This window comes from Pelobates fuscus, chromosome 10 (genome assembly GCF_036172605.1).
Source record: "Pelobates fuscus isolate aPelFus1 chromosome 10, aPelFus1.pri, whole genome shotgun sequence".
Lineage (NCBI taxonomy): Eukaryota > Metazoa > Chordata > Amphibia > Anura > Pelobatidae > Pelobates > Pelobates fuscus.
The window spans coordinates 18,809,741-18,836,188 of NC_086326.1; the positions used below are offsets into that span (position 1 = coordinate 18,809,741).

Sequence of the window (26,448 nt, forward strand, 5' to 3'; positions counted from 1 at the left end):
ATTAACAGGCAAAGGGAATACTTGCTGGTTTACTGCTGGCTTCTATTGTGTTATCTTAGTGAGCGCCTAACCCGTGTTGTTTTTTGTATATTCTACTACATTGCATTTGGAAGCATGGCTAGCCGTTCTGAATGCATATAATTTTAGAGAGTGTTTAAAGCCAAACTGTTGCTTCCCAGGATTTCTAATATTCTGTGATATACAGCAACTTTTATTTCGTGGTGATGTGTGAAAACCGAAATGAATTGTAGAAATTCACACATCTGTCCTGAAACTGGGTGCCTCCATCTTGGCTCCTTGCCAATCATCGTTATAAATATTGTCCTTCCTGTCATTAAACAAATTAATTATATTTAGTGGAAGAGGAGAAAACAGAATAATGTTTCTATTGAACTCCTTATCTGCATTGTGTGATCTGGCTGTGCTGTATTGTAATGTCACTTACTAAACGTTTAATGTACAGGAACATTTTTATAAAACAGAGCTTCAGGTGAAAAGAAGCTTAACACAAGTTTGAGGTGATTTTCGATATTTTATTCAATTGGTTAGTTTCCAAAGAAGTGACATATCCTAATCAAAATTAATGAAAGATTGGAACCACTATTGCAGAACAAGATAAGAAATAGATATACACAGTCATTGTCACACACACACTGTTTAACCAACACACACTTTCATGGAAACATACACATTCACAGACATAAACACTCACATTCACCGACAGACACACATATACACTGACAGACACACATTCACCAACAGTAACCTACACACTCACTGACAAGACACACATACACACTCACTGACAGACGCACACTCACTCAGTGACACACACACTCACTGACAGATGCACACTGACAAACACACATACACACTCACTGACAGACACACGCATTCACTGACAGACACACATACACTAGCTGACAGACACACTGACAGACATACACATTCATTGACAGATATACACTCTCAGTCTCAGACACGCATACACATACTGACATGCTGAAACACACATACACACACTCTCAGTGACAGATACACACACACACTGACAGACACACATTCCCACTCACTGACAAACTCTAATCTACCTGCTCACCTGCCTTGCGCTCCTCTTAGTGATGCAGGGGCTGGAGTGACATCATATTCCGCCTTCGGCATCACTGCGGGCATGCAATGGATCTGAGCAGGGGAGAACTCAGAGGAGATGCCTGCCTCAGCAGATGCCTGCCTCGGGGGGCCTTATGTTAGCCAGGACAGGAGGCTGGCAAGACATCTGCCAGGTCTTATTTTGCCGCCCCTCTGAAAGAGCCGCCAAAGGCAAATGCCTTGTCAACCGCGCCCTAAATACAGCGCTGGATATAGTTTAGTAAAACTCTGGAGCTCAAAGTGAAAGTAGATAATCATAGAAGAGATGGTTACATTATGTGCAGAATAAAAAGGACGAGAAAATATTTACAGAGAACAACAAGTATATATGTCGTTATGGTGACAGTGATCTGAAGGTCTGGATCATGTATTTGATTGAATCAGGGTTTTAATGATAAGCCATGGGGACACTAGCAGACCGGGACAATTGATGATGTTCTGTATGTAAGATTAATGTCATTTAACAGAGGTAGTCATAATGGATTCAGCAAAAAAGAGCCTTGTGAAGGCACAGTAATTGGAAAATTGCAGTAATCCAAGAGAAACATTGTGAATTAGAATTCCAGAAATAAAGGCGAGGGGATGTTTTTTTGTTTTTAGTTTTTTTTTACATGACTTGTTCAAAACACGCAATACCATTCTGGTGCACAGTGCCAATTCAGGATCAGTCGTAAGGAAACAGAAAACAACCCAACAATGTCTACAGAATATTTTAATTATATATATATATCGCAAGCATTTTGTTCCATGGGTTTTCCAATGATCCACCTTATTGCAGAGAACTTTGTACGTTTACAATGAGCAGCTCATTCTATTAACTAAGAATATGTTTTATAAGATATCAGTAAGGAGATGTAAGATCAACTTTGCTCACTGTAATTCTCAGTGAAAACTAATAGCACCAGCTGTAAATTTCGAAAATTTAAGTTTTAAAGAGATATAAACACTACCACTGAAACCTATTGACTCGCCTATTTAAAGCCACCCCACGTGCAGTTTGATTGATTTCAGCTTTGCTATTTAAAAAAAAAACATTAACTGAAAATTCTGAAAGAATATTGAAACTATATTATTGTTTTTTTTGTGTGTAAATAGGCATAATTCTACAGATCAGTGGGTTTTTGGTATTTTTTTTAACATAAAATAATTTGTGCACACTTCTTGTTTGATGCAAATCAGATATTGTTTCGGCAGGGACCAGGAAGTGGTTTGGATTTCTCAGCCAATCAGGTCCTGTCGTGGTTTTAGCTAGAGTAAAGTATATATATACTAGAATACAAGAATTTGTAGGACATGTAACAGCTCAGACAAGTATTATCACCAAAGCCGGAGTGAACAAAAATGCAAGATTGAAATTAAAGTTCCACTTTGATCATCACAGGCCTATGATTGAACTCTGCATTCCTTCAGCGTTGGACCCCACAATAGCGCCGCCTGGTTGCCATGTCATTTCACTCTTCACTCAATACACTCCTTACAATCTCTGTGACGGACGGCAGTGGAATGAGAAGGAGAAAAATCTATATGCTGACACAGGTACAAGCACCCAAGCTTTGCAGAGATACATTGTTTACGTCCATGTCTGCAATATTATCTATATTCTTACTGTCCTTGGTTTGATCCCTACTGGCTGGATAATGCCTGTGTCTACATTTAACCAAGGTGGACTGACTCAGCCTGATTTCCTGATATTGTGGCCTGAGTCTGTCTTTTGTTCAATAAGTTTTTTGTTTTTTTTTACATTGCGAAATCTGATATTTATTTAAAGCACCCTATTATATTGTATTATCTTTCTTCTTTTGCTGCTGTGAGCATACTTGACACAATTCTCAATTAAATTAAAAAATGACAATTTCGTATATCTCATTACCCCTCCATTCCAATATTCATCAACAAAGCTGCAAAAATAAATAAAATAGAGCAATCGAGTATTTTTCAAGCTCAGAAATGGTCAGTTCTTCCGCAATCAAAGAGTTTTGGTTTTCTAAGTTTAAAACAGACTAACAATTGTTCACCTAGTGTTATACCTTTATATATAAAGTAAACATTTTATAAGAATTAAAGCCATTTTTACTTTCTTGGCACTCCATTTCCTGAATAATATATATATTTATATTTTAAAAGATGACTTTTAAAGAATCACCAATTATGGGCAATTCTTGAAGTATTCATTGGAGAAGCACACAGTATTTATTTATGGATTATTTTAATGTCCATGTCACTTTTCAGTCCATATCTGGCTTATTCAAATCTCTGATAACTATTATCTCACTTTTAACTGATCTGTAAACTCTTTATTCTTCAAACAACCTACCCAGTAGGTTCTACCATTCATTTGTTCTAAATTGTATTCTATATAAAGCTATGGAAAAAAACAAAATAATAACCTTGGTGGTTCTTTTTTTTTGTGAGCATTCAGATTGTATACATGGTATTTGCTTGTCCACCCATTCTTTAAATGTAAAATAATTTCACAGACCCATTCTGTAAGTCTAATATAATTAAAGTTAATGCAAAACACCTCCATCTGAAGGTCTAAAGGGGGCGCTGTTGCATTGGGAATGCAGGGCTGCTACACAGATCACCTTTTTGTGGGCAAATCCCCGTGGCTTGATCTGAATAATGTACAGTTGCAAGAAAAAGTATGTGAACCCTTTGGAATGATATGGATTTCTGCACAAATTGGTCATAAAATGTGATCTGATCATCATCTAAGTCACAACAATAGACAATCATAGTCTGCTTAAACTAATAACACACAAAGAATGAAATGTTGCCATGTTTTTTTTGAACACACCATGTAAACATTCACAGTGCAGGTGGAAAAAGTATGTGAACCCTTGGATTTAATAACTGGTTGAACCTCCTTTGGCAGCAATAACTTCAACCAAACGTTTCCTGTAGTTGCAGATCAGACGTGCACAACGGTCAGGAGTAATTCTTGACCATTCCTCTTTACAGAACTGTTTCAGTTCAGCAATATTCTTGGGATGTCTGGTGTGAATCGCTTTCTTGAGGTCATGCCACAGCATCTCAATCGGGTTGAGGTCAGGACTCTGACTGGGCCACTTCAGAAGGCGTATTTTCTTCTGTTTAAGCCATTCTGTTGTTGATTTACTTCTATGCTTTGGGTCATTGTCCTGTTGCAACACCCATCTTCTGTTGAGCTTCAGCTGGTAGACAGATGGCCTTAAGTTCTCCTGCAAAATGTCTTGATAAACTTGGGAATTAATTTTTCCTTCGATGATAGCAATCCGTCCAGGCCCTGACGCAGCAAAGCAGCCCCAAACCATGATGCCCCCACCACCATACTTCACAGTTGGGATGAGGTTTTGATGTTGGTGTGCTGTGCCTCTTTTTCGCCACCCATAGTGTTGTGTGTTTCTTCCAAACAACTCAACTTTGGTTTCATCTGTCCACAGAATATTTTGCCAGTACTGCTGTGGAACATCCAGGTGCTCTTGTGCAAACTGTAAACGGGCAGCAATGTTTTGTTTGGACAGCAATGGCTTCCTCTGTGGTATCCACCCATGAAATCCATTCTTGTTTAGTGTTTTACGTATTGTAGATTCGCTAACAGGGATGTTAGCATTTGCCAGTGACTTTTGTAAGTCTTTAGCTGACACTCTAGGATTCTTCTTCACCTCATTGAGCCGTCTGCGCTGTGCTCTTGCAGTCATCTTTATAGGACGGCCACTCCTAGGGAGAGTAGCAGCAGTGCTGAACTTTCTCCATTTATAGACAATTTGTCTTACCGTGGACTGATGAACAGCAAGGCTTTTGGAGATACTTTTATAACCCTTTCCAGCTTTATGCAAGTCAACAATTCTTAATCGTAGGTCTTCTGAGAGCTCTTTTGTGCGAGGCATCATTCACATCAGGCAATGCTTCTTGTGAAAAGCAAACCGAGAACTGGTGTGTGTTTTTTATAGGGCAGGGCAGCTGTAACCAACACCTCCAATCTCATCTCATTGATTGGACTCCAGTTCGCTGACATCTCACTCCAATTAGCTCTTGGAGATGTCTATAGTCTAGGGGTTCACATACTTTTTCCACCTGCACTGTGAATGTTTACATGGTGTGTTCAATAAAAACATGGCAACATTTCATTCTTTGTGTGTTATTAGTTTAAGCAGACTGTGATTGTCTATTGTTGTGACTTAGATGATGATCATATCACATTTTATGACCAATTTGTGCTGAAATCCATATCATTCTAAAGGGTTCACATACTTTTTCTTTCAACTGTATCTGAATTTGTGTCCTGAACCTCAGGTTAAGAATCCCTGCTCTTCAAAATTTGTCTTGTGTTTCATGAAAAGCTGATGGTAATCCAATAGATGACAATATCAAAGAAGAAGTTGTTGTAGTAGAAATGTGGAACTGTTTGACAAAGACCGTACAGGTTGAAACATTATGATGGAGTGGGTTCAATCAAATTGCCTGTTTTGTACCTTGGAGGGCCTCTCTTTTATTTTCTATTCAATGTAAAAAAAAAGCATGCATCCAGTGTACAAATGTTCAGAGTTACTTGATCTCAAACAGGGTTATTCATTAACGTGAGAATTCAAAGTGAATTTCAAATTTAGAGGACACTATAGGCATCCGGATCACTTCATCTCATTGAAGTGGTCTGGGTGTCCTGACCCTTACATTGCAGGGTTTAGTCCCTTCTAGTGACTGTCTACCAGAGGCACTTCCTGCTGTTTCACAGAGTTTAACTATGTGATACGACGCTGGACGTCCTCACGCTGTGTATGAGGACATCCAGGGTCTTTAAATCCCCCATAGGGAAGCATTGACTCAATGTTTTACTATGGGGAAGGCCTAATGCTTGTGCTGTGCTCCAATCATGATGACGTTGGTGGAGATGGAGCCGGTGCGAAGGGACTATGTTGCTGAACTAAGATGAGTATTTTAAAGGAGTTGTAACCTTTAATTGCTGAGGGGGAACGATGGCGGGTGGGGGGGAGTTCCGCTAATTTTACTGTAATTTCACCTTGGATCCTAACATTAGTGAATAACCCTGCCAGTTTATCTTTGTAAGAAATGTCACACTACCTGCATTTGCATAAAAACAAGCATGTAATATTTATTAAAATTGCAATGTGTCCTTTGCATACTAAATCAGTATTCAGAAGTGATGGGCTATTTGATATGCGGATCACAAAGTTCATTAAATACAGCAAATGCTATATATTAAGACTAGTAAGTGCCAGTTTGTGTCAAGGTGATATTTTTGTTTTGTTTTTCTGTAGTGTTTGACTGGATAGAAAAATATGCCCCTGGTTTTAAGTCTTCCGTGATAGGCAGAGATATCCTCACTCCACCGGATCTAGAAAGAATATTCGGGCTCTCTGGGGGCGTAAGTAGCTTCTGTTTGTTTTTAAGCAGCCGTCGAGTTGGCAATAAACTGTAAAAAGTAAATGCTTTGCTTTTCAATTATGTAAACGCTATGAAAATTTCTCAGCAACAGCCATCATAACGGAAATTAGTAATCATTAGGAAAAAGCTCGTTAAAGTTCAGAGACTGCCGCCATCAGCAATATTGTTTACTGACTCGCTAGATAATAATTCTTAATGTTACTTATAAAAAGTGGGAGGAATTATACCATTAAGTAGCATTTCCAGTCATTGAACGATCAGATAGTATTTAATTACAGTGAAATGTTTACTGTATTTTTTTTTTTTTAATGTTTATAATTAATATTCAGGAACAGGGATGTTCTTCTAATATCTGAACAAGCAATTCTATGTTTTTTTGGGACATTTCTTGGTTAATAATTAAAGAATTGGGATAATGTTCTGTTCTGTTGTAAAACTGATATTTTCCTCTGATGAGTGAATACATTTACAATAAAAAGGAAATGCTAGCTCGTTATAACTACTTTTATAGTAAAATTACACCAGCACACACTCTACTCTACACTGCCCTAACACTTCCACTACAGTTAACCATAACCTACAATATCGCGAAATATGACTCATACGTAGCAGTGCAGTGTGCATTGGGGTAAATACTGTAATCTTGTTGTCCTGGAGACATTTATAAATCACTCGACCTTCGGTTTCTTGGTTTCTTATATCTCAAGAACCCCACAATTTACTATGAGGCTTTTTTTATGCTATCAACTTTAACTCCAATAACTCCCTGCCAAGCCTTAACTCTGTCTCCCGTAACTATAACAACTCCATAACACTAAAGCCACCTTCACTATACCCTTAAAGCAGCTCTTACAGTGTCTGTGGTCTTTTCATAATTTGCAAAGATCCTGGTGGTGACATCACTGCTGTCCAGTGGCCAAAGGGGACGGGGAATGTGTTCTTACCTGATCTTGTCTCATGGGCGCCACCATCTTTGCTCCGCTGCATGCTCTTCAGCTCCAGGTGCTTTGGCTGCTCGTAGTCGATGTCAGTGCTGTACTCACGCACATGTTTGCTCCATGGACTCAGCACTGAGCTCCATGGAGGATCCTCCATAGATAGAGATTTTTCTCCCTACAGCTGACACTGGTGACAAGCTTGACATAAGGTAACTCCTCCTTTCATCAAGCGTAGGAGAAATACTGAGACAAAGTAGTCCCATTTGTCTCAGTATATCTTTTGACCAGGTTGGAATTCAGTGAAATCTAGTGTTGGGGGGAGAGTGACAGAGCCAATTTAAAGCTACAGCTACATTGCTGCTGTGTGTTTATGAACGGAGTGATATTGCTGCATCACGGAATGTGACATTCATGTTAAAACATCTGTTTTAGCAGCAATGTTTTCAATGTATAGAAGAAGTTATCCTTCTCTTCATTCTCCACCAGGAAACACAGCGCTCGATGCTCCCTTGAAGTGCTGTGTGCTTAGATACATCGTAACAGGACGTACTTACAAATTAACAGATATTATGCTGCCATGTTCCTATCTTTATAATAGAACGTCACATACCATACCCAACAGCGAATACATTGCGGAATTCATGGGAACACCAAAGTGCATTAACGTACCTTTTGCACACATTTACACAATGCGTTTTGCTTTGCAAGTCACTTCGTGTAGCATTTTTAATGCAAGCCACTCTGAAAGCTGGCATAAATGTGGCCTTAGGAGTCTGCTCGATGAGAGCAAAAATCTCCCAGGGATTTGAAGAAATAAAAGTATTTGATTATATTATGTGCAGATATTTTGGCTTGCTTCATTAGTTCCATGTTATGCTTGTGAATGCACTGACTGTCTGGAATGTGAGACTACAAAGACTACAGACAGGAACAAAAGTTCATTACAGCAGTTAGAGAAGAAAGTGATGACTTGCCCATCGTTGATATGTACATAGTGAAATTCTGCATTGGATTGCAAACGTTGCAGATGAATAATCTGCTTTTACGTTTTTAGCATTCTTTTCTGCGGCTAGCCGTCGAGATGAGATAACAAGAGAGACACACACATTTAGCATTGATTTCCAGGCTGTTAGGGGCCCTAACTCAAAAAAGTTTTACACGTACCCATCTGGACCACAAGTTAAATATACTTGCATGTAAAAAAAAAAAAAAAAACAGTAACAGTAATATTACTTAATAATTATAATCTGATCTAGAGGGATTTCTATTCTATATTCTAATGGAGACTCTAATATTAAAAGGAATTCTATACAGCTTTTTACATTTTAGTGCATCACATGTCCTCAGCAAAAACTTTGAGATGTATCTATCTATAAATACTGTTAACTGATCATTACAATGGCACCTGTCAAGGGGTGGAATATATTAGTCAGTTTTTGAATTTCATGTGTTGAAAGTAGGAAAAATGGGCAAGAGAAAAGATCTGTGTGACTTTGATGAGGGCCAGATGGTGATGGCTAGTCGACTGTGTCAGAGCATCTCCAAAACGACAAGTCTTCTGGGTGTTGCTGGCATGCAGTGGTTAGTACCTACCAAAAGTGGTGCAAGGAAGGACAACCGGTGAACCGGCGTCAGGGTCATAGGAAGACTCATTGATGCAAGTGGGAAGCAAAGGCTAGCTTGTCTGGTCTGATCACACAGAAGAGCTTCTGTAGCTCAAATTGCTGAAAAACTTAATGCTGGCCATGATAGAAAGGTGTCAGAACACACAGTGCATCGCAGATTGCAGCATTATGACCAGTCAGTGTGTCTATTATGACCCCTGTCCATGGCCAAACGCATCTTCAATTGGTACATGAGTGTCAGAACTGGACCATGGAGCAACGGAAGAAGGTTGCCTAGTCTTAAGAATTACATTTTATTTTAAATCAGGTTGTGCATTGTTTACCTGGCAGCAGGATCAGAGCAAAGGCAGCGTTTACATTGCTGCCTTGTAACACCTCTAGTGGCAGTCACTCAGACGTTCACTATAGGTACTTCCTAGTCCAGTGCTGTGCAGTGTGCAGCACTGGAGTCCAGCATTTCCACCCTCTCCATGGAGGCGCTGACTGTTCCCCAAAGAGATGCGGTGATTCAATGCATCTCTATGAGGAGATTCTGATTGGTGCATCGTGGAGTTGTGACGTCAATGTGCAATAGCTTCCCAATATTTTCCTATGGAAAAGCATTGGATTGGCTGAGATCATAATGTTTGATGATCTCAGCCATGGAGGTGGAGCGAGGCAGGGCCAGCCACGGGGACATTGGTGCTGCATTGAAAGGCAAGACACATAAATGTATTTATTTATTTATTACTGCTATTTATAAAGTGCCAACAGATTCCGCAGCGCTGTACAATTAGTGGAGAAACATACAAAATACACAGACAAATACAAGAGGTAGAGAGAGCCCTGCCCGTAAGCTGATATCTAGCCATTGGAGCTCTTTTATACAAAGTGCTTGGCTAGATAGCCCGTGAGCTTACAATCTAAAGGATACCAGGGGGATTTGAGACAAGAGGTAGCAGGGGGATAGCTATTGTAATACTATAGTTCAGGAATACATGTTCGTGTTCCTGATACTATAGTGTCCCTTTTAGATATGTGCACTCTTTCATTATTTTGCATCTGAAAATCTCACATACATGTGTGTTTCATATACATTTCACAGGAAGCTTTCACTTTTACAAATTCTGTTTCACCATTTCAGTATCAAACGTGTGTTGTGACCAACATGTGAAACAACTTCCCCCTAACTGTAACACATTCACTTGTGTAAAAGATAATAATAAAAAAAAATAAAGTCTCAGAAACAAGAGCTTTGAAAGATTCCATTCCCACAAGTTCCCAGAATGCTCTGTTGTAGAACACAGCACTGCACACAATTCCCCTTAGTTAGGTAACCTTGGGCCAATATACCCCATTTAAGAGGTTGTCCTACCTAGTCAGATTTGAAAGAATAAGCTAATTTAAGCTGTCTTATATTATCCCACTGCCATAGGCAGGGGCAAATAGTAGACACCTCAAGGTCATCACTATTTGTATGGGCCACCCATAAAACTTGTAAAAAAAATGACATGATTATATTGCTTAATTACCCTACAGAATGTCTGTCTAATCTATCAAAACATGTGGGGAGCCTGCAGAGTGTGTGTGTGTATTTGTACACAGTAAAGGAGTTTAAGCATGCGTGGAAAAGGCATAAGGCTATCCTAACTATAAGATAAGACCAGGGACTAATGAAAGTATTTAGAAAACTGGGCAGACTAGATGGGCCGAATGGTTCTTATCTGCCCTCACATTCTATGTTTCTATGGCGGGTGGGGGGGCGGAACTATATGTGGAGCAGACTCATCATCTTGGGCTCTGAGGCTAGATGTTAAAAACTGCAATTTTGGTGGTGAAAATGGACACTTACTCAAGCAAACAACCCCTCACTTGCTGTGGGAAGGCGACTTGGGGCGGAAAAAATATGAAAAATACAGGCTGACAAGGACCCAACAAGTAGAAGTATCGGTGAACTCCTTTGAGGTTTCCAAAGGTCAGCATGGGACAAGATGGTGCTGGGCCATGAAGAATTTTCCTATTCCTCTGAGGATATCCCTTTCAACCCAGGAGAAAGGGCATCACATGGCCTGCCGATGGGTTCAACTAACAAGCAACCCAACACCGGTGAACCAGTCACGCAGTTCAGTTGAAAGCATGCTAGCAGAACTCAGAGCAGATAGTGGCATGGCCCTCTCCAAGGACACCATCGAAGGTGCCACGTCTCAGATCACCCTTTTGGAGGCTACATCAAGTACCCAAGACTTCAGGATGCCCTCCATGGAGCATAAAATTGCCGACATTCAAAAACAACAACTAGCCACCAACGACAGGGTATATGCTATAGAGGACCAGAGGAGGTGTTATAATCTGAAGATTCAAGATTTCCCGGACTCAGTAGGCCTTTCTGACTTACCTCACTATGTCCGATGCCTGCTCAATACGCTGCTGCCACCAAAACAGGCCAAAGCAAAGCAGTGAAGCTAGACCGCTTTTTTCGACTGTCAAAGCCTCCTACAGCAACCTGACAATGAATCCATAGATAATATTTGATATTCTGGGAGGGAGGTAAATCCCTACAGGGGTATACTATGCCTAGTTGCCCATCAACACCTACTTTAATACTCACATGCCCTAAGGGAATTACTAGCTAGTCTTTATTTTCTGGATTTCTTTCTTATTTTATATTATAGAAGCTCATACTACATCTCTTACTCATACTGATAGCCTGATTATACTACTGGCTGCATCCTTGTGCTAAATACTATCATATTTGTACGTGGTCTCCTTATATGAGGAAAATGCCTATTGATGGTTGACACAAAATACACAGTAATCAAAAAAAGACCGCTCACCAAGGACTAAGTATCAGTTAAAAATAAAACATAACTTTTATTCCATAGTATACATTTAAAAAGTCGGCATTTCAGTTTCTCTCCAAAACTTTCATCAGATTTTGGAGAGAAAGTGAAGCGTTGACTCTTAAAATGGATACTATGGAATAAAAGTTACGTTTTATTTTTAACTCATACTTAGTCCTTGGTGAGCGGTCTTTTTTCGATTACTGTGTATTTTGTGTCAACCAGCCATAGGCAGTACCAGGAGTGTAGGTTATGTGACCTTTATATATTTATTTAATGGATACTTTTTTCTACATAATAATTGCAAGATTAAGTTGCTGCAGTAGTTTAGACGCCATTACTGTCATCTGCTGTTTAAAGGGACTCTACAGTGCCAGGAAAACAAGTCCGTTTTCCTGGCACTGCAGAATCCTGCATGCCCACCTCCCTCCAAACCCCATCCCACATTGCTGAAGGGGTTAAAACCCCTTCAGTGACTTACCTGAATCCAGCGCCGATGTCCCTCAGCGCTAATGCAATGCAATGGCCACCCGCATTAAACTTCCCCAATGCTTTCCTATGGGGATTCCGGCGACGCTTGAGGTCCTCATGCGTAGCGTGAGGACGTCCAGTGTTGTTTCGAACCCTTTTTCAAAAACTTACAAGGTAAAGGGTGATGGGGGTTGGCACCCAGGCAACTCCAATGGGCAGAAGTGGTCTTGGTGCCTGGATTGTTCTTTAAGTATCAGATTCAGTATACCTTCTTCTTGTCTATATACTAATTTATACTTATTATATTCTTTACAGAATATTTTTCATGGAAGTATGTCATTGGATCAGTTGTACTTTGGAAGACCCATACCACACTTTTCTAATTATAGTTCACCAATCAGAGGCCTTTATTTGTGCGGCAGTGGAGCACATCCAGGTATGTCCACAATGCAATGTTACAGTTATAGATTTTTTGCAGTTTCTACACATTCTAAAGGGAATTGAATACATTGTTTATGCATAAATAAACCTATTATTGATATACTGATTCAGCTCAAACCGAATGTCATGAAAGTGAGAAGGGAAAATCATATCCTTTATATTGTCATGCATTGCCTTATTATTGTTGTCATACACTATGTATGGGAGGGTCATGCATATGGTTAAATAAACTGCATTATGCCCACGGAGCAAAAAACAACTACATCATTACCCCCCTTTAAAACCACATGGGGCAGTACAGCAACGGAGCAAGCATTTTGGAAAATGGAAAAACAAGATAATATATTTTTAATGAGTTACCTTTACCACAGGTATCTGCTTATCATCATCATCATCATCATCATCATTATCGAGCTATAGAACCTTTACCCCAATTACCTGCCAATAGCAATTGAGTTATAGAACCTTCACCCCATTTATCTGATTATAGTCTTTGAGTTATAGAACATAACTCAAAGGTATCTCCTTATCATCATCATTGAGTTAAAGAACCTTTGCCCCAATTATCTGACTATAGTCATTGAGTTAAAGAACATTTACCCCAATTATCTATGTATAGTCATTGAATTATAGAACCTTTACCCCAATTACCTACTTATAGTTATTGAGTTATAGAACCATTACCCCAATTATCTGCCTTTAGTCTTTGAGTTATAGAACCCTTCCCCAAGTATCTGATTTGAGTCATTGAGTTGCAGAACCTTTACCCTAATTACCTACTTATAGTCATTGAGTTATTGAACCTTTACCCTCCAAATATCTACCTATAGTCGTTGAGTTATGAATCTTTACATCAATTACCTGCTTATAGTCATGGGGTTATAGAACCTTTTCCCTAATTGTCTGATTATAGTTATTAAGTAATAGAACCTTTACCCCAATTACCTGCTTATAGTCATTGAATTATAGAACCTTTACCCCAATTACCTACTTATAGTTATTGAGTTATAGAACCATTACCCCAATTATCTGCCTATAGTCTTTGGGTTATAGAACCCTTCCCCAATTATCTGATTTGAGTCATTGAGTTACAGAACCTTTACCCTAATTACCTACTTATAGTCATTGAGTTATTGAACCTTTACCCTCCAAATATCTACCTATAGTCGTTGAGTTATAGAATCTTTACACCAATTACCTGCTTATAGTCATGGGGTTATAGAACCTTTTCCCTAATTGTCTGATTATAGTTATTAAGTACTAGAACCTTTACCCCAATTACCTGCTTATAGTCATTGAATTATAGAACCTTCCCCCCCCTATATCTGCTTATTGAGTTATAGATGCTGCCCCCCCCCCCCCCCGAATCTGCTTATTGAGTTATAGATGCTTTTCCCCCCCGTATCTGCTTATTGAGTTACATAACATTTACCCTGGGTAACTGCTTAATGAGTTGAATACATTTTATTCCAGGTACCTGCTTACTGAGCTATATAACCTTTATCCGGGGTGTCTGCTTCTTCTTCTCAACATATCAATGTATGGTCTTTAAGGTCTTTTGCATTTATTCCAGGTTCCTTCTTACTGTCTTTGAGTATATTGCGTTTACCCCAGTGGCCTTTTTATGGCCTTTGATTAACGTTGCTATTACCCTGATATCTACTTTTGATTCTTGAGTAGTATCTCAAAACAGGTATTCCTCTTTCTACATTAAAGGTGGCGGAGGTACCTACAAACAGTTATGTTACTAATAGGTATCAACAAATTGTCTCTAATTCAATTTGAGATTTTTTTTCAAATTTAAATCCGACGGTAAACTAAGAATTACCATTGATGTCTCACAACATTCGAAAGTAGAAACCGGTATTCCCATTAGTGTTGTACTATACAGAATCGTTATTCAGGACAAGAGCGGCCTAGTGCACATCAATACGACAATTCCGCACTTTCCATTTTAATCACGTGATGATCATGTGATGCATTATTAAGGGTCAGGTGGCTGGAATATAGCATTCCTTTATCTGTGCTGGACTGACAATTTCTATCAAAAAATGATAGATTTGGGAAGCTGTGGAGAGGGGATTTGTGGTTCCCCTAGGACAGGACTCTACTGATGGCTGGATGCCGTGTAACCATTATTTGCTCAGTGTGGCATTCATTTGTTCTTCATAATGTCATATTTCTTTTGTTGTACATTAGTCTGTAATATATATTTTTTTCTTTTGAGAATGATCGCCTAGATACAACCATTTATTCCCATTTCTTGTTTCTGTTGAAAACAATTGCAGGAGCTAAGTGCTAAATATTTATTCCTCCGAGTTAAAATTATACATTTGTATATATCAAGGATAAATGAATATTTTCAGTACGGAGTTGTGGAAAATACGATACATTTATTTGTATTTTGTGGTCCATAATTGTATTTTATGTGTAATGGTTTTTTTTCGTTATTCTTTGGGCATAAAAAGCTTTTTACATATTTAACTCTTATGAATTGTGGTTTTATAAATAAAGTCTATATTTTTCTATCATTTGTTTATATTATAACTCCAATAAAAAATTACACGCTGAAAGGTTATAATAAAATTGTTTGGGGAAACCAGAGCAATCTTATTAGTCCAAACATTACATCCACATTTGGGAATATCCTGTATGTTAAATGAATCAAACGTATTTCTACATATTTATCTTTTTTTTTTTTTTTTTAAGTCCAATAAGGACTAGAATGTTATAAATTCTTATCTTGTCTATGTGTAATATAGACTGACAGTACCACTATTTTCCTATATACACTTCGGGCAGGTATGTTGGATGTCTGTTGTCACAGCACTGCAGACATGAGGAATTGTGATGGACCGTTGCTAGCCAAGCACTCTACAGTTTTGGGCTTGGTAGAGTGTTTTGCAATCTCAACGTTCTCCTGTTGTTGGTATTTCCCAGTGGACAGCCCTATCTGATCCTTTGTTGTTTTGTCCCCTATTTTGTTCCCAACTAAAATTATCTTTAGTGATTGAGCCCCCTCGCATTCCATGCAAAGCTTACGTAATCCTCAATTAAAGAGACACGGCCACTTCAGAAATTGTATCACAATCAAATAGTGAACTAAAAGTTAGCTATTGGTAGTGCTATTTTTGTACATTTATTTTTAGATTAATTTGTTGATGTACCGGGCACACCAGGCACAGCTTGCTAAAAGCGAGGCATCGTGGGACAATTTTGTAACTGTCATGATACCTGTCCCTCATGGGGCCATGCAATTACAGAAATTATGTATTCTCTGAGTTCTGATGTGCACACACACTTTGGACCCCTACCATTAGTTTTCTTTTATAGTGTCAGTCCATGTGCGGCTTATTGATGATGTGTACACACTTGTAACATCATAGTCCTCTGTGACCAATCAAAACCCAGTATAGGGTATATATACTTCCTGGTTGTCCTTGTTCCTTTGCCCTGTCGTGGTTTTTGTTACCTGAGAGTGTGTTTATACAGTGTAATGGAGTTACTATTTTCTGACCTTCGCGTGTTTGACTATTCTTGTTCTCTGTTATCCTGATCTTGGCCTGGCTATCGATTCCGTGTGTTTCTGTTATCCTGATCTTGGCCTGGCTATCGATTCCGTGTGTTTCTGTTATCCTGATCTTGGCCTGGCTATCGATTCCGTGTGTTTCTGTTATCCTGATCTTGGCCTGGCTATCGATTCCGTGTATTTCTGTTATCCTGATCTTGGCCTGGCTATCGATTCCGTGTGTTTCTGTTATCCTGATCTTGGCCTGGCTATCGATTCCGTGTGTTTCTGTTATCCTGATCTTGGCCTGGCTATCGATTCCGTGTGTTTCTGTTATCCTGATCTTGGCCTGGCTATCGATTCCGTGTGTTTCTGTTATCCTGATCTTGGCCTGGCTATCGATTCCGTGTGTTTCTGTTATCCTGATCTTGGCCTGGCTATCGATTCCGTGTATTTCTGTTATCCTGATCTTGGCCTGGCTATCGATTCCGTGTGTTTCTGTTATCCTGATCTTGGCCTGGCTATCGATTCCGTGTGTTTCTGTTATCCTGATCTTGGCCTGGCTATCGATTCCGTGTGTTTCTGTTATCCTGATCTTGGCCTGGCTATCGATTCCGTGTGTTTCTGTTATCCTGATCTTGGCCTGGCTATCGATTCCGTGTGTTTCTGTTATCCTGATCTTGGCCTGGCTATCGATTCCGTGTGTTTCTGTTATCCTGATCTTGGCCTGGCTATCGATTCCGTGTGTTTCTGTTATCCTGATCTTGGCCTGGCTATCGATTCCGTGTGTTTCTGTTATCCTGATCTTGGCCTGGCTATCGATTCCGTGTGTTTCTGTTATCCTGATCTTGGCCTGGCTATCGATTCCGTGTGTTTCTGTTATCCTGATCTTGGCCTGGCTATCGATTCCGTGTATTTCTGTTATCCTGATCTTGGCCTGGCTATCGATTCCGTGTGTTTCTGTTATCCTGATCTTGGCCTGGCTATCGATTCCGTGTGTTTCTGTTATCCTGATCTTGGCCTGGCTATCGATTCCGTGTGTTTCTGTTATCCTGATCTTGGCCTGGCTATCGATTCCGTGTGTTTCTGTTATCCTGATCTTGGCCTGACTATCGATTCCGTGTGTTTCTGTTATCCTGATCTTGGCCTGGCTATCGATTCCGTGTGTTTCTGTTACCCTAACCTTGGCCTGTCTCTCATTTGATCTCTGTCTCAGGCACAAACCAGCCACTCTAAGGACTGGTACATGTACCTTTACTGTTTCCTGTAGATTTGCGTGTTAGGGTAACTATATTCCTGGGAGTCATTGAGAAAGCAGAACTGCCATTGAGATAAGTATTTTTTTTATTTTATTTTTTTACTTACCTCTGCTGCCTATTAATCCCAGTGATACCAGGTGGAAAGAACAAGAAAATGTAACTTCTCTGGAATCACCTGTTCCTCTTTAACTCCAACAAATCATTCCCTGTGTGTAGAAAGGATTTCTTAGTAAGAAATTCTTAGGACACATTGGCAGCTTATGTATGGTAAACTCTTTATACATCATGTAGGTTATATTTGGAGACAAGAAACAAAATGTGACAAGGAGGTTATTGTAATTGACTTAACCTTCCAAATCCATCTGGAATTAAATTAGGCCACTGCTGCTTCTATTTTTATCGTTGCTCATTTTCTTTTATTAAAAGATATGCTGTATGTTCTTTTTAAACGTTGGTTGATACAGAGGGTGAGCATGGAAGACTAGAAGATTTTGATCTACAGGGAAAGTTCAGTGCTGTGTACAAAGTGTGTCATACATGTGACACACAGTCTGCAGGCACGGCCAGCGGGGCCCAAGAGGCAGCTGCCTTGGGCCCCCCAGGAAGAACAGGGCCCGGGGCAGCTGTCCCGTTTGTCCTGCGTTAAAGACGGCCCAGCAGCCATTTTTAACATGCCTTAGGGTGGGCGGGGGGGCAATTGCCTCTGTGCCCCCCGTCCCAGCCCACCCCTGCTCACAGACTGCTACCAACAGAGCACAACTGCCTCACTACACACAAAACAAATTAGCCTTTCTATTGTAATCTTCTCTGAGCAGAGTTTTCCTTAACGTTTTAATGATCAATTTGTTGTCCCATCCAAGTATCTCAGCTCTATATATAAATAATAAATGCAATTACAGTGAGTGTGGTATATGTCAGACACCCACTATGACCAGATGTGGAACTGCTGGTAAACTAACCGAATGAAAGAATAAAGGTAATTTACAGATACAGCAATGCAAAAGGACATCCGTTCTCCTTGGGAGCAGTAAATTGATCGAAGTTATTTCTATCAATAAACCGTCCTGACTCCTGACTAAGGAGGGTCTTGTCAGTTTGGTGAACAATGAACTTTAAGTAATGCCATAAAGCCCCTGTATCATTAACGCGCTATGACTTGTGTGTTGGCCACTATTAACCTGCATCTGATTTCCCACCATCACAAAATTATTATTGCCATTTATATAGCGCCAACAGATTCCGTAGCGCTTTACAATATTATGAGAGGGGGATTTAACTATAAATAGGACAATTACAAATAAACTTACAGGAACAATAGGTTGAAGAGGACCCTGCTCAATAGAGCTTACATTCTATAGGAGGTGGGGTGTAAAACACATTAGGACAGAAATTTACAACATAAGCACTGTGGCCTGCATATCACTGCCCCCTTATCACACTAGAACCCATATTGGATGCACAATGAACCAATCATGGCTGCCCCTAATCATGGAGGCACTGTGAAACCTTCGAGACTGAACCCCATCAAGGATGTAGTATGAACAACATCATGGACACACTATGACCCACATGTACTGCCCCCCCCCCCCCCATCATGGACACACTATGACCCACATGTACTGCCCCCCCATCATGGACACACTATGACCCACATGTACTGCCCCCCCATCATGGACACACTATGACCCACATGCACTGCCCCCCCATCATGGACACACTATGACCCACATGTACTGTCCCCCCATCACGGACACACTATGACCCACATGTACTGCCCCCCCCCCATCACGGACACACTATGACCCACATGTACTGCCTCCCCATCATGGACACACTATGACCCACATGAACTGCCCCCTCCCTCCATCATGGATACACTATGACCCACATGTACTGCCCCCCCATCATGGACACACTATGACCCACATGTACTGCCCCCCCCATCATGGACACACTATGACCCACATGTTCTGCCCCCCTCCCCCCATCATGGACACACTTTAACCCACATGTACTGCCCCCATCATGGACACACTATGACCTACGTTTACTGCCTCCCGCCCATCATGGACACACTATAACCCACATGTACTGCCCCCCATCATGGACACACTATGACCCACATGTACTGCCCCCCATCATCATCATTATTATTATTGGTATTTATATAGCGCCAACTTATTCCACAGTGCTTTACAATATTATTAAAGGGGAAATTTAACAATAAATTAAACATTTACAAAATGTTACAGGAACAATGGGTTGATGAAGACCGGCTCAAACAAGCTTACAATACATGGATGTATTATGAACCACATGCACTGCCTGCATCGTAGATGTACTATGAACCACTTGTAATCCCCACGTGGACTCACTGTGACCCACATGTGACTTTCTGGCCTTATTGACCGTGTATGGTAACTCCGTATTATGGAGCACTGTGCATAACAAATGACTGTCTATCTCTGTCATGGAAGCGCTATATTTTATTCAATTTCCTTGTTTCGGCCTCTTGTTAATGGGATGCTGCACTTTTGTTTTTCATCATTTAGGAGTTCAGGTTCAGGTTAGATAATGGTGGCTGCTAGCACTGTGTTTCGTATTAATTGCAGATTGTCATTTAGTAACACACCTTCGGCCCTGCCTGGTATCCTTGGTGATCACCTGGTGGACAGAGGACCCAGGGCCGGACTGGGAATTAAAAGCAGCCCTGGAAAAAATATTTACCAGCCCCATAATGCGTCGCGCCAGCATAGTGTGCAGATACAGAGTTAGAATAGAGAACTTAAAATTAAAAATTATTACTACAACGTAAAAAAAAAAAACACTCATAGACTTCAAAATAAACAAAAGTGCTGATTTATTTTAAGCAGACGTGCATGTAATCAATTTTTTCAGTCCAACTACCTTGACATATTAAGGAAAGCTTGGTAATGGGACTGAAATGGTAAATGTATGTAGTGCACAACTGTAAAAAATGACGGTATCTTGTTTATTTAAGTCCTGTGGGTGCGCTCTTCACTTTAACCCCTTAAGGACCAAACTTCTGGATTACAATGGAATCATGACATGTCACACATGTCATGTGTCCTTAAGGGGTTAAATATGTTATCGTGCTGGAGTATGCACCTAGCAACAAGACTGGGCCACTATCTGCTTATTACATATGGTACATATTAATGACATTTCTCTGTGTATTATGCATATATAAATGTACATTAATATATGTGTAAATATAATAGACATAATTATATATATATATATATATATATCTAATACACACATTAATATACATGTCATATACCAGTGGAGGATCCAGAGCCTGATCCCGGGTGGGGCCCTTGTAGATAATTTAAAGAAAAAATCCATGCACAATAACCACTACTGCTCTGTGTAGTGGTTATGGTGCAAGGAGTGCCGGGACCCCCTCACAGAGTAAGTAGTCAAACCGTTTAAGAACAGTTTGACAACTTACCTGGGGTCTGCTGGGATATGGGGCTGTAGTAGGGTATAGGAGCAGTGGTGCAATGTGTGAGGGGTGCAGTGTGTGTGTGAAAGGTTCAGTGTATTTGTGGGGGTGGAGGGGTGTAGTGTGTGGATGCGTAGGGTGTGTGGGGAAATGTGTGTATGGGGGGGCTGTGAATGTGTGGGTGGGGGGCTGTGTATGTCTGTGGGGGGCAATGTGTGCCTGGGGGCAGTGTGTGAATGTGTATGGTGTGTGTGTGGGGGCAGTGTGTCGTTCACTCTCGTGAGAGCCGGAGCATTGCCGTGGTAACCGCGGCAACGCTCTGTGCTCGTGCGAGAAGGACGCAGAGGAGCCGGCTGCCCGCATGGTGCCTGTGGAACGGGGAGGGAGATTGGCTGGCAGGGGAGAGCCTCGTGTGTGTGTGGGGGGGTCTCCCCTCTCCTTCCCAGTCTCTCTCTTCCCCCTCTGCCTTTCTCCCCCTCCCATTGTGTGTCTCTCTCCTTTCTCCCTCTGTCTCTCTCTTCCCCTCTGTCTCTTTCTCCCCCCTTTCCATGTGGCACTCTCCCTCCCCTCTGTCTCTCTATTCTCCCCCCTCTGTCTCTTTCTCCCTCCTTTCCCTGTGGCACTCTCTCCCCCCCTCTGTCTCTCTATTCTCCCCCATTTCCCTGTGGCACTCTCTCTCCCCCCCTCTGTCTCTCTATTCTCTCCCCTCTGTCTCTTTCTCCCTCCTTTCCCTGTGGCACTCTCCCTCCCCCTCTGTCTCTATTCTCCTCCCCCCTCTGTCTCTCTATTCTCCCCCTCTGTCTCTTTCTCTCCCCTTTCCCTGTGGCACTCTCCCTTCCCCTCTGTCTCTCTATTCTCCCCCATCTGTTTCTTTCTCCCTCCTTTCCCTGTGGCACTCTCCCTCCCCCTCTGTCTCTTTCTCCTTCCTTTCCCTGTGGCACTCTCCCTCCCCCTCTGTCTCTCTATTCTCCCCCCTCTGTCTCTCTATTCTCCCCCTCTGTCTCTTTCTCTCCCCTTTCCCTGTGGCACTCTCCCTCCCCCTCTGTCTCTCTATTCTCCCCCCTCTGTCTCTTTCTCCACCCTTTCCCTGTGGCACTCTCCCTCCCCCTCTGTCTCTCTATTCCCCCCCTCTGTCTCTTTCTCCACCCTTTCCCTGTGGCACTCTCCCTCCCCCTCTGTCTCTCTATTCTCCCACTGTCTTTCTCCCCTCCATCCCCCCACCCACCTGAGAGGAGTCAGGGGGGCCAGCCGTGTTCCAGCGGCACTTCTAATGCTGGGGCTGAAGGAGGAGGGAGCATGTCTCTCTACCAATGCTCCCTCGCGGTTCCGGTTCCTGTGCTGGGAATTGTTGGAACCGCGAGGGAGCATGGTAGAGAGACATGCTCCCTCCTCCTCCTTCAGCCCCCAGCATTAGTGACAGGAGTGCCGCCGGACTGGTGAGGCTGCCACCCGGTCCGGCGGCTCCAGCACGGAATGCGGCCGCCAGCGGGCCCCTTCAGAGTGTGTGCCACCGGACCGGCCACCCCGTGGCACATACATAACCAGCGCAGCCCCCAGGTGCCACTGCCCACCGGGAAATTTCCCGGTATCCCGGTGGGCCAGTCCGGCCCTGAGAGGACCCAACAACCTGGCAGTGATTCTGTAAACACAGTAATTGTTTCTAAAGGTGGATACAATGGATCTGTTTAAACAATCACCCAAGTAACTATATATAAATATTTAGAACCACATCTGAAGCCATGTAAATCATGCATTATTGGGGTTGTTTACTGAGAAATAATTCCATTTTTGTTTCACATTTAGAAAATAAAGCAGTTCACGGGTGTACACAGACAATATTTAAGAGCACCATTCTATATTGTTCCATTCTCTGAAATATGAAAATCCACCTACAAATTGTTACAAATGAGCTCTGAACTGGACCTCTTCCAAAATGACTTAATGGCTTTAGTTTATATTAATTATAATTAGCGATTTACAGAAACATTCTTCCAGTATATTTTTTTAATTTTTCTGAGCATTTTTATCACTTTTTTTAAAAACACTTTTTTAGACTTGAAACATTTTCAAACACGTAAGACGTGTGTGCGTAGCATTCCTGGAATTGTATCAACATACTAAGTCACAAGTCATTTAACTCCTTGGTGTCTAATACTTACTGTTAAAAATAAGAATAGGACAAAATAGTTGTGACCAACCAACTTAAGAAATGCAAGGATACTGTTAAAACACTTGTACTCAGACAATTTCATTATTTCTTTTTCAAAAATGTGCTTTTACTTCCTATGCCATAAATATGTTACTAACTGTTATTACTACTTCTGCTGTTCTGGCATTATGGGTATCTATGTTCTCCCAGCACAGAAAAAAAAGGGCAAAATATACAAAATTTACCTTTTTATAAAAAAAAGTTCAAAATATTAAAATATTCAAAAAAATATTTGATAGAAATTTTGTATATTTACAGTCATTAATACAGTCAAAATCATTCACTATGCAATAGTGGAAATGGAGCCCACTGCTGGGCGGCATATTGTGAAAGTTCTCCCTAGATGCATGAAGTCCATGGGATGTGTACCTTTATACCACAATACGATAGCGCAGAGAAATAGATAAAGAGGACCCATGTTTGACTTTTGTTATCCACACGAGAGGTAATGGAGGTCCTATGGACAATGGGAGAGCTGGTAACGGGGGCAATTTCCACAGGCCACTAGAATACAGGGTTTGTGGGTCTGCTCATTGACTAATTTGTCATTCCAACCTATTTTGGGCTGATTTTTGTTTTGTTGTGTAATAGCAGCAAAGCAGAAATCTCCTAGAATTAACATTTGTTGAATCTGAATGTGTCTACAAATTTCGTGCTTAGTGAAAAACCAGCTCTTTAGCTGTCAATATTCTGAATGCAATTTCTATATAATCAATGTATTTTTATTTTATTTTGTTCAGTGTGTGCGAATGGTGGGGGTGTAAACAGGCGGATCAACATTTCAGTTTTTTTTTTTAATCTTTCGGCTTCCATTGCTAATTCTTAGATTAACTCAATTATACTCAGCTAATTATCTTAATCCTAAAACTGCCTTATTTTAGGCCCTGTTTAAGTTCTGCTGTTCTAATTCACTTGTTATCATAAGTAGGGAGCCGTGCTTTAGGGTTTCCAAGCGATCTAATAAATTCATCATACAACCTTTTAATGCCATTGAGTGTAGCAAGAGGCACTTTAGGACATTACACATTAATTAGTCATATCCTCTCTTACACTATGCATTCCTATGGTTTAACTTTGTTGTGGTTACTACGGTTTGTCAGCCTCACGTATATTTGGCTTATAAACCTGAATGGCCTTTAAACAACATATTCTTTGGCTGGTTTTGCAAAGTGACAAATAATTAGCTGTGTGCTATACATGGCTGTAATATTGCTTACTGTTTAATGTTATATTGCTTAATGTCAAAAAGAGGTTTTTTGAAGGTTTGTACTTTATTGTTTGCTAACAGTTTCTAGATGATGGGAGCAAGGCGGGCACGCATTGGACATTCCTTTAATTTCTAAAGAATAAAACCCGAATCTGGAAGCATATAATCATCTAACATTTTATTGTATAATGTAGAGTTTCCATTCACTGGAACTAAAGGTCTTGACACTAACTATGAAAAATAGTCTCAGGTCTTTATTCCTCCACCTCTAAACATTAAAGTTGAAAAATTGGAAGCACTTCAGACTGGGTTTTTTGCCTTTTTTTGGATCAACAGCAAAAACATATGTGAGGAAGGCTGAACGTGATGGACGCAAGTCTCTTTTCATACATACAAAACAATAGGTGGAACCGCTTGAGTCTTTGGTAATCTGTAAAACAAGGATATATGCAAAATAGCGTAGTATGTCTATACAATAAAATAGAATGGGAGAAGTAAATAGTAGTTGCACTCACAAGGTTGGAGTCATACCCTCATATGACTCTCTTTGTATGCTCCTTTGGACCATTCAAAGGTTGTCCAAACCTTATGCTGCCAGAATCCTGGTTGTCCTTCTGCACCTGTGCCTGGTGTCTCGAAATGAAGTAGCAGGAAACCCAGATATATTCTCAAAGGTAGGTTTATTCTTAAAAAAATGTTTAAAACAAATATACTTTACCAGAAACAACTGGTTAAAGTGCAAAAGTGTCTAAGACTAATCCAAGGTAAGAGTCTTTAAAAAGTGTCCTTCAATAAGGTGTCCAAGTGTCCAAAACGCGTTTCGCCTCTCAATCAGGCTTCCTCAGTTGGATAAAGTTCACTTCAAATGCTTCTCTTTTTATGGGGTTCCCGCCGGACCTTCTCCGCCAATCAGACGTTTTCTTCCTGTAGGTTATCTTGGAACGCATCGTGCGTTCCAACCATTGTAAAAAATAACTTCCGGGACTTATTAGGATCGGGCGCACGTGCGTCCCACAAGTCTCTTTTCAGCTATGTAACTATGTAACTATGTAATTATACAGCGCAGTCCTGTAATAACAAATACATACAATATATATATAAACACACCAGAAGATAGGGTGAAAATAAAAAAACGATTTTGCCTTATTCATGTCAGATACAACTGCTTTTAATTATGGGCATCTATTATGCGGGCTCTCTCTTGTTCAATAGTGCTATATTATGAATGTAAAAATTAAAAATAAATACACACACAAAATAAACATGTACCATGGATGTTTGCTCTGTACACATTCTTTCCCTTGTTGCAGCTCATCTAAGTACAAAATTAATAGGAGAAGCATTGTATATATTCGTGAATGACATCACACTTATGATGTCGCATGCACGTGCGCACTGTAGATCATTTAGCCATTTCAGTCGTGTTAGAAGAATTTGCAGTGTACTCTGTGCATTTTCTTCTATGTGTGACAGGTAAATCCACCGATGACTCAGCCTTCAATTATTATTTTGAAGTTACAGTAAATAAACGGACTTTGTGACTCATAAGTAAACAGGATTGTTTTTCTCTTGCTTTCAGGAGGCGGTGTGATGGGAGCAGCGGGGCGCAACGCTGCTTTGGTTGCAGTGCAAAACCTTAAGCGTTCTGTTTGCTAAGCCTGGATTAGTGTTTCAGCCAGCAGGATCTGATAATTGATGTTGTGCTTTAAAGGTCAATATAAACAGGAATTAGAACTTTTTGACTTACTTAATTCATGTACATTTTTCATAACAACAAACGGCTTCAAATAAAAAAAAAAAGAGGAATCTCACTTATTTGCATAAGCTTTATTCTAATATAATGCATTGTGTTCAACACTGATATGGTTTTATGATTCACGTAGTGCCTACAAATATCAAAGCAGTTGATACAATAGACCCGTCACAATTCAGCAGTATATCTTTTCAGCTCCTCATATGGCTACATAG

At 40.6% G+C, this 26,448-nt stretch overlaps 1 protein-coding gene across 2 annotated transcripts in view; it reads left to right on the forward strand.

Moving 5' to 3' along the window:
* The window catches only part of PYROXD2 (pyridine nucleotide-disulphide oxidoreductase domain 2), a 78,460-nt gene extending 52,278 nt beyond the window's left edge, over nt 1-26,182 (forward strand). For both annotated transcript variants that reach the window (XM_063434965.1, XM_063434966.1), the window contains 4 exons: nt 2,531-2,685; nt 6,408-6,514; nt 12,703-12,823; nt 26,060-26,182. In XM_063434965.1, the coding sequence (XP_063291035.1) occupies nt 2,531-2,685; nt 6,408-6,514; nt 12,703-12,823; nt 26,060-26,136 (460 nt within the window). In that variant the 3' untranslated portion in view covers nt 26,137-26,182. The remainder of the gene's footprint in view (nt 1-2,530; nt 2,686-6,407; nt 6,515-12,702; nt 12,824-26,059) is intronic.
* Nucleotides 26,183-26,448: the final 266 nt, after the last annotated feature.